Source organism: Zalophus californianus, chromosome 16, assembly GCF_009762305.2.
Source record: "Zalophus californianus isolate mZalCal1 chromosome 16, mZalCal1.pri.v2, whole genome shotgun sequence".
Lineage (NCBI taxonomy): Eukaryota > Metazoa > Chordata > Mammalia > Carnivora > Otariidae > Zalophus > Zalophus californianus.
In genome coordinates, this window is record NC_045610.1 from 62,371,774 (window position 1) to 62,381,179 (window position 9,406).

Here is a 9,406-nt window from a genome sequence, read left to right on the forward strand (position 1 = left end):
TCTACTTTTTTTCTTTTTTAATTCTACATTTTATTTAATTTTATCAGATTTAAATTTGAACAGCTGGGTGTGGTGGGGCGCCTGGGTGGCTCAGTTGGTTAAGTATCTGGCTCTTGGTTTTGGCTCAGGTCATGATCTCGGTTGGGGTTGTGAGGTTGAGCCCTGAGTCAAGCTCTGTGCTGGGCTTGGAACCTGCTCGGGACTCTCTCTCTTCCCCTGCTCCTCCCCCCACTCCCCCCCTTAAAAAAACAAAGACAAGAGTCACATGGTAATGGTTGTGTTGCATCTGGCTTAGCCTTTCAGAGATGTCTGGGTGGCACTTGGCTGGCCCATGGTGCAGGCGTGGGCAGGGATGTGCAAGCCATGGGTCCTTGGGGTCGGAGCCTGGGTCCTGCAGGCCAGGGGGCAGGGCAGAGACCCGGGCAGCATAGGTGTGCTGTCAGGTGCACTCTCGGGTGCAAAGCATGTTTGGTATGGTTAGTCCCAGAGGCCTCTTAACTTTGCCCGTGGAAAGTTCTCTCTGGGTTTTGGAAGCAGGTGTTTCTAAGAAGGGGTGTTATTGGTTGGCCCCCAGTTGCTCTTCTTCCTGGGCTGCCAGTGCGTGCATGTAGGGAGAGGAGCTGCCTGCACTTCTGGGTGCTCAGTCATGTACATCAGTTGCTGAGGTTTCTCTGGGAGCACCCACAGCACGTGTGCTTCCTTTGGAGCAGGCTTTCCCTGGCACTTTGTCTCCAGCCTGCTCAGCGACAGTTGGAGGAGTTCAGGGAGCGGGATGTCCGAGTGATGCTGCTTGTGTGGCCAGTGTTTCTTCAGTGGAAACTTTTCACGGTTATCTGCCAGGCTCCTGCTGTGACTCTGGAACACCCGTGGTGGGGAAAGAAAGTGCTCCCTGTCCACGTGGCGATTCTGCTGGCTTGTTTTAGGGTATCCTCTTGGACTTCTTCTCTGGTGGCATGGTGATGGGTGTGCTGATGATGCTGGATCCCGCTGGTCCTGAGCACGGAGGTGTGAGTCCATGGGCGGCGACCAGTGGCAGCTCTTGTGTGGCTGTGGTGGAGCATCCTGCTCTTGGGAGAGGGCAGCGCTTTGGGCCAGGTCTAGGGAGGGTGGAAAGGGCCGATGTCCTGCACCCCCAGCCTTTCTTCCCTGGTCCCTTTGCCCATGGCACGGCAGGTCAGCCTCAAGTCTTTTTTTCTATTTCCTTCCTGAGAACATTTCTGCATGGGCCCTCTGGTGATTTAACACTGTCTCTTTACCTAGCCCGCCCTCGCGCTCTTCCTTGCCCAGCCTCCTTCCTTCCCTTCACACCTGCCCTCCCCAGCCCCTTGTTGGTGGCGTCCCTAGTACCAGCTTTCCTGGTGGTGGCCGTTCTGGTGCTCCTGCGCCTCCCTCACTCCTCTGGCCACTGCACCTCTGCCTGGCGGCCTAGGGTTCTTGACCTTGTGCATCTCCATCAAACTCCTAAAACGTGTTTTCTACTGGCCAGACATATGGCCCTTTGTCCCGGCCTGCGCCTGTGGTCTACTTCACTCATCCTTGTTAGTTTAATCTGCAGACACTTCTCTGCATTTGTCTTGTTATTTTAATGAACTCCTCCAATTTTTGTATTTAGGTTGTGGAGGGTGGAAACTGTTTTACTGCTCTTGCTTCCCTGGGGCTGACAGCTCAAAGTGACAAGCAGGACTTTGAGGGAAAGGACCTGCGTGCAAAGGCAGCCTCTTCCTGGATGGGTATGAAGTACCTGATTGCAGAACCTGGCACAGAAAGGAGTCGCCCCCAGACCAGAATGTTTGAAGACCCTGAGAAGCAGGAGCCTGCTGGGTGTAGGGCATGTGCAGTGGGGTGGGGGCGGCAGGACTGGCTGGTGACCTGGTACAGCTGCTGCTACGATCTTGTCCCTTCTTTTGTGTTCTTCTGGGACAGGCTTTGCTGAAAGGGTCAGTAAGAACATTACTTCTATTACCCTACTCCCAGGACTGCCCCTTCACTCCCTGCTCTGTTTCCAGGCCAGGTTATGTGGAATGAAGCCACACATGTCCCCAGGGGGTTTTACAGTGAGCCCCACAGGACCAGTGTGAGCAGCATGGGCATCATCCCTCAGCTGCTGCTCCCTTCCCTATGTCCCACCCCTGGATGTGCAGCTGTCCGTCAGTACCTGTGCCCACCCTCCCCCACCCTTTAGAAAATAGTGCTGTAGCCCCTTGCTGGCCCCGGCAGCATTACCTCAGGGCAGGACCCCAGAGATAGTGTATGCTAGACCCGGCAGTCTGGTCCATGGCAGAAGCAGAGGGCCTGTGGGAGGAGGAGAGCAAGGCCCCGTTGGCCTGGCCAGGGTCCTTGTGTTTGCCATCTGAGCTCAGCCGCACAGGGGGTCTCCAGTTAGCAGATGGACTGCAGCCCCGGGTCCCAGTTCCTGGGTGTGCTGTGGGTGCTGCAACTTCTCAGAGTCTCTGTGACGTTGAGAAACCTTTGGGGGTACCCCCTTGGCCCCAGCGAGCAGCCCCCTGTCCCCGTCTGCTTGTGCATGTTGGGCCTTGGAGAGAGTGAGTAGGGCAGAAGTCTGGCCGCAAGCCAGGCACTGTGTGAGGGAGGCACTGTTCCTGAGTACCCCCTGGAGTGGGCAGAGTAGGGCCAGCAGGGTGATGGTCTTCCTTGTTCCCCCTCAGGCCACAGGCCTGACAGAAGGTTATGCCACCTTTCCATAGCTGTTGACAAGCAGCAGTGCACACATTTAGTTTGGAAACGGACATTGGTGTAACTGGTGATTGTTTTGTTGATAGAGTCATCATAATGCTGATCTCTTAAAAAGTTTTTTTAAAACATTATCAAGTCTTATGAAAAGCATAAAGCATCTCTTTCCAGTTAAAGTCCTGAAGTACACAAAGTGCAATATTAAATTTTGATGTGGTCAAATAGCCTTTGGGACAGACATTTAAAAAAAATACCTGGAACTTAAGAATTTATAATTAGAAGTAGAAATTGGCACTGGTTGATGGTGAGGTCCACGGGGCAGCACCTGTGTCTGTCTCAGAGTCCGTGTTGGTCTCAGGGAGTCTGTGTCTGCAGGCCCTGGCACACGGGTGGGACTTGCTGAGTATCTGTCGAGTGGACAGACAAGCCTACACTCTCTCCTTTCTGAATGTTCTTGTGCTTTTTGCTAGTGAGGAACGCAATTCACTTGGTTTTCTTAAACATTTCTTTGCTATCAGATTGATAAATTTAGGATAGGAAAGAGCCCTATAACGTCTCTTGCTTTTTGGTGCAATGCATTTCCATGTTTATATTGGCAGCCAAATGTAGAAACTCTGAAGACAGCCTTTATCAATCTAAGAAACACTTCTCACTAATCATGATGCCAGGGGTGCACTCGTAAACAAGAGAGCTTCCAAACCACTTCAGGAAAAATTTTATTAGATACAAAATTTTACTATGACTTGATTAATTGGCATAATTGTTTATTAAAAGCCAGTGTTTCAAATAGTGCAAAACAGTTCTCTAAATGGTCTTTCATTCTAACTTTTTAATCTCTAAGCCAGGAAAGGAGGAAAGGAGGTCTCCCTGCCCCTTTCTGCTAATATAGTCTAGCCTTAATTTGATAGAATCACTGTGCTATGAGCCCCCAGGTTTTAGTGCCTTGAACGGGGTGAGTCGCTGGGTGTGTAGTCAGCTGGCACAGGCTGCTGTGGCAGGAAGCCTGTGTAGAGCCTGGGTGTCTTGCTGACACACATCTGCGGGCCGCTTTCTCTGTTGGCAGCATGTGAAGCCACCTAGGACCTGTGCTTGTCATCGGAGATCTGAAGAGAAGTACTGAGCACAGTGCTTACCTTCAGTTAAATTGCAGTATTTTATTTATTTAGCCAGCTGACAGTTGGAAAACTCACGAGTGGGTTTTAGGGAGGCTCCTGGGCACAGGATGTGGACCTGCAGTCTGTGTACACGGCGGGAGAAGCTGGAATGAGCACTGCAGTCTCAGGCTTTCTTTGTGTCTCAGTTTTCAGGAGACGGACAATGCCTGGCATGGTGGCTGTCTGGCATTGGCGGAACTGGGCAGAAGAGGCCTATTGCTCCCTTCCCGACTTGAGGATGGTAAGTACTGCGCGTTTGCTCTGCATCGTCAGGACTGTTTGTAGCGTGTTGGGTGCTTCATTTCACCCTGTGTCTCCAGCGTGTCCCGCCGTGAGCGTGCATCAGGCCTCTGCCCTCACTGCTAGCGCATTCTTGTGCAGGAGAGAGCAAACTAGACCTTTGTCTTTCAGCCTTCCTTCTTGTATTGACGTTTCTGATGATCTGACTGCCTCTTCTCCCTTCTGTGAAATTTTAATACCACAGGTATACTTTGTGTTTGGATTTGGAGAGCCACGAACCATTGCAATGTCTGAGATTTTCTTGTCCCTCAGGACTGGTTTTCACCCTTGTGGGGGTGCTGTTGCCTGTTAAGAAGTTGTGCACTGCTGCTGTATTTATCATGTGGAGTGACATCACGGTCCCCTGGGAACAAGGCTCACACCAGCAAGGGGAGGGGGCGGAGGGCTGGAGGAGGCTTGGTAGTGGCCTGAGCAGGGGGACAGGGGCACAGTGCAGCAGATGTAGAGGGACCACTGGGCTCCAAGCCTGCATGTCCCAGCTGTTGGACCTAGACACGTGAAGGTGGAGCATGGGGCTGTGGCCATGTAAAGCCCTGTCTGACTGGTGGGGATCAGCTCTGGGTGTGGCTGGTGGTGCCTCTGTGGACAGAAGGGAAGGACACCTGTGAAGGATGGAGAAGGCCCCTTCCTGGGCTGTGTCACCACACATGCTCTGCACCGTGGGAGTTGACTTCTATCCAGAATAATGACATCTGTGCAGAGATGGGTAGGGCCCCTCATCTTCCTCTGTAGCACCTGAGCTGTGGGGTGTCAGAAGTAATGGCTTTGTACTTGGCATTGTGAAGCGTGAGGAGGGCTCCTAGACCTTCAAGATTCTATTTAATCTTTCTTTTTATTTTTGTGGCAGCTTTACTGAGATAAAATTTATATACCATGAAGTTCACCCATTTAGAGTGTACAGTTCAGTGGTTTATGGTATATTTACAGAGCTGTGCCACCATTATCATATCGAATTTCAGAACATTTTTATTGTCCCACAAAGAAACCCTGTGCTCAGGGACGGTGACTCCCCATTTCTCCTGAACACACCCAGCCCCAGACAACTACTAATCAGCTTTCTCTCTCTCTAAATTTGCCTTTGCTGGTCATTTCTTATAAATGGAATCTATGATAGTGGTCTTGGGCCTGACTTCTTTCACTTAGCGTGATGTTTTCAAGGTTCATCTGTATTATAGCATGCAACAGTAGTGCTTTGTTCCTTTTTATGGCTGAATAATATTCCATTGTATGGATACACCACGCCATTTATCTGTTCATCAGTTGATGGACATTTGGATTTTTAACCTTTTGGTTATTATGAATAAATACAAACATTTTTTTTAATGTCTTTATTTTTATTTTTTTTTTTAAAGATTTTATCTATTTGACAGAGGGAGACACAGTGAGAAAAGGAACACAAGCAGGGGGAGTGGGAGCGGGAGAGGGAGAAGCAGGCTTCCATGCAGAGCAGGGAGCCCGATGTGGGGCTTGGTCCCAGAACCCTGGGATCATGACCTGAGCCGAAGGCAGATGCCCAACAACTGAGCCACCCAGGCGCACCTGCTACAAACATTTGTGTGCAAGCTTTTGTGTGGACATACGATTCTAGTTCTCTTGGGTCTCTATTGCTGGGTCATGTGGTAACTCTATCTTTAACTTTTTGAGGAGCTGCCAGATTGTTTTCCAAAATGGTAGTAACATTTACGTTTCTACCAGCAGCGTGTATGAGGGTTCCAGTCTCTCCACATCCTCCCCAACACTTGTTTTTCTCTTAGTGGGTGTGAAGTGGTATCTCATTGTGTCTCTAATTTGCATTTCCATGACTGACTAATGATGTTGAGCATCTTTTCATGTTCTTGTTGACCATTTGGAGATCTTTGCTGGAGAAACATCTGTTCAGATCCTTTGCTCATTTAAAAAATTGGCCTTTTTATTGTTGCTGTGAGTTCTTTATGATTCTGGATTTAAGTCTCTCACCAGATATAGGATCTGCAGTATTTTCCCCCATTCCATGGTGGTCGTTTCACTTTCTGGTTGGTGTCATTTGCACCGAAGTCCTGCATTTTGATTAAACCCAGCTCACCAGTCTTCTTTGTGTGAGTGTGTCACAGACAAGGTGAAATCCCTGCCTGGGTGGTTCCAACTCCAGTTTAACTTGAAGGACAGAGAGCCTTTTCTCTGCTTTTTGTGCCTGAGACTGGCTGGTATGCATGTGCCCGTCATAACTTATAATGTTGAGGTGCCCATCGGTCACTAGCTGCTGGAGTGAGAAAATGTGGGGGTTGGTGTCATGAGTGAGAAGTGTCAAGCTGTTGCTTAAAATCTAGAAGATGTAATGTGTGGCCTTGACTGGCTGGCTGCCTCCAGACTGGTGGTATCTTCCATGTGCGCTGAACCCTCTTGCAGGCCCTTGCTGTGCCTGGTGGGGTCTCAGGGAGCTGTGTTGTCTCCTGCCTGGGAAGGATGGTGCCAGGCCTGGTGATTTTGTCTTGGCGTAGGCTCCAGAGGTGACCGGGGCTAATGTTTGTTTCGTTATCTTCTTTTCTTTTTTTTTTTTTTAAAGATTTTATTTATTCATGAGAGACAGAGAGACAGAGAGAGAGAGAGAGAGAGAAGCAGAGGGAGAAGCAGGCTCCCAAGGAGCAGGGAGCCCAATGCGGGACTCGATCCCAGGACCCTGGGATCACGACCCGAGCCGAAGGCAGATGCTCAACCATCTGAGCCACCCAGGCGCACTCTTTCTTTTCTTTTCTTGCTCCTCAGACTGGATAATGCCAATTGCTCTATCTTCAAGTTCACTGATTCTTTCTTCCACTTGCTCAAATCTGCTGTTGTACAGCTCGCTTGAAGTTTTCATGTCTGTTACTGTGTTTTTCAGTTTCAGAAGTTCTATATGGTCTCTTTTTTATAGCTTTTTTGACATTCTGTGTTTGTTCGGATATTTTCTTGGTTTCCTTTAGTTCTTTGAGCATATCTGAGAGAGTTGATTTAAAGTCTTTGATTTTAGTACAATGTCTGGGCTTCCTCTGGGACAATTTCTCTGCTTTTCTTTTTTTTCCTTTGAAATATGTGTGTACTTTCCTGTTTCATTGTATGCTTTGTAGTTTTTTGTTGGAAACTGGACATTTTGAATACTATAATGTGGTAACTCTGGAAATCAGGTTTTCACCCACCCCCAGGGGTTTGCTCTTGTAGCTTATTGAAGGTGATCGTTGTCCATTAAGTGACTTCTTCCAGTCTGATTGCAACGACTGTATTCCTTGTTGTGTCTGGTCACTCAAGTCTTGGTTCCATTACATCTGCAGACAGCCAGTGACCTAACAGATTTCCTTAAGTGCTGAAATTTTGTAGGTTCTTTCTTCACTAAGCATTCTCCTGGTTTCTGCAAGTTTTTGATGAGATTTCAGAGTTCTGAATAAGTTGAGTCTGTCAGTTTTGCTGGCTTAATGGTTATTTTGGTGGAGGGACTGATCTGTGGAGTTCCCTACTTTGCCATATTCTGTGACATTATCCAAAAACGAGCATTTGACTAGTGTTCCAGCATTAGTCTGGGTCCTCTGAGCAGAAACAGATGCTGAGACAGGATTAAATGTGCAGAGATTTTATTAGAGAAGTGCCCATGAGAGAAAACAGGAAGGCTGGCAGAGCCACTTTCTGGCCTGGGTGCTGTGGAGTGGGGGTGGGGCTGGGGTCCTCGAGCCAAAGTCAGCCACAGAGGTGGTCTTGTGTCCCCCGTGGGGCCCGGAATCTGCTTGCTTTGGTGGGTGGGGCCTGGCTGTGACTGCAGCTCTGTGGTTGCAGAGGGCCGACCTCTCCTGACCTTGTCACTTCCCACAGGCCTTTGTACCTCAGTTCCTAAGGGAGCAGCTGGGCCCTGGGAAGGGTTGCTTTCTCCAGTGTTCCTGACACAGTCCTGGTGCCTTCCTGTTCTGAGGACCACATGCCTCACTGATTTTTAACCTTTGTGCATTTTCAACTGTTGGACACTCCAGTCTGTAAGAAAAGTGAATCAGGGGTGCCCAGATGGCTCAGTTGGGAGAATGTGCAACTCTTGATCTTGGGGCTGTGAGTTTGAGCCTCACATTGGGTATAGGGATTGCTTAAAAATAAATAAAAAATTAAAAAAAAAAAAAGTGAAGTGACTACCGTGAGACCTCTTTGACTTAGTATGTGAAGTAGTTGTTCTGCCCTTCTGAATTAAAGTGCTTTTCTCCTTGATGAATATGTGTGTGCTTCATTTCACACCCACACATGCCCCCTTCCCCCATGGAGTGTGGCGTTGTGGTGAAGGTTAGAGCTGGTGGTGGGGGCAGACTGCCAGGGGCTGCTGGGAAGGCTCTTCAGAAGGGTTGTTGTCAGCATTTTGTTTTCCTCTTCAGTACGAATTCAAGGACCCCTTTAGCTTTATTGAGATACAGTTCACCTAACATGCAGTTTACCTATATAAGATATGTGATTTAATAGTTTTGGTATATTATTTTTAAAAAACATTCTAGAACGTGTGTAACAAACATTTGCCTTGCTGACAGTTTTTAAGTGTACAATTCAGTGGTATCAACCACATTTACAGTTTGTACAACCATTATCACAGTTTCTGAAAACTTTTCATCATCCTGAACAGAAATTGTGTCCCCATTAAGCTCCCCTCTCCCCTTCCCTGCTGCACTCTGTTGGCCTCTGTGAATTTGCCTGTTGTAGGTGCCTCACACAGGTGGATCTGTACAAGATTTGTCCTTTTGTATCTGGCTTATTTCACTGAGCAAGAGGTCTTCAAGGTTAATTCATGCTGTAGCACATGTCAGAACTTTATTCCTCTGTAGAGCTGAGTAATATTCCATTGTATGGATATTCCGCATTTTATCTGTCTGTCCATCTGTCAGTGGATGCTTGTGTTGCTTTCATCTTTTGACTTGTGAATAATGTTGCTCTGAATATTGGTGTACACATATCTGAGTTTTTGTTTTTACTTCTTTGGGGTGTATACGTAGGAGTGGAATTGCTGGGTCATAGGGAAATAGTTCTATATTTAACTTTTTGAGGTTAATTACTTTTTATATGTAAAGGTTAAAAACTAGGAGCTCACAAGTTGGGTCACAAGTAAATACAGAAAGGTGGTATAGTTAAAAAATCAGCAAGACTTTTTTTGTTACAAAATCTAGGACTCCATTGTACATTATGAATTATAATTATTATTATTTAGAGAGAGAGCGTGGGGCAGGGGGAGGGGCAGGGGGAGAGGGAGAGAGAGAATCTCAAGCAGACTCCCTGCTGAGTGTGGAGCC

General features: G+C 48.0%; 1 protein-coding gene across 2 annotated transcripts in view; it reads left to right on the plus strand.

Annotated features, from left to right (window-relative positions):
- Positions 1-9,406, plus strand: part of TBCD (tubulin folding cofactor D) — a 161,039-nt gene that overhangs the window by 38,716 nt on the left and 112,917 nt on the right. For both annotated transcript variants that reach the window (XM_027626122.1, XM_027626121.2), the window contains exon 13: positions 3,992-4,086. In XM_027626122.1, the coding sequence (XP_027481923.1) occupies positions 3,992-4,086 (95 nt within the window). The remainder of the gene's footprint in view (positions 1-3,991; positions 4,087-9,406) is intronic.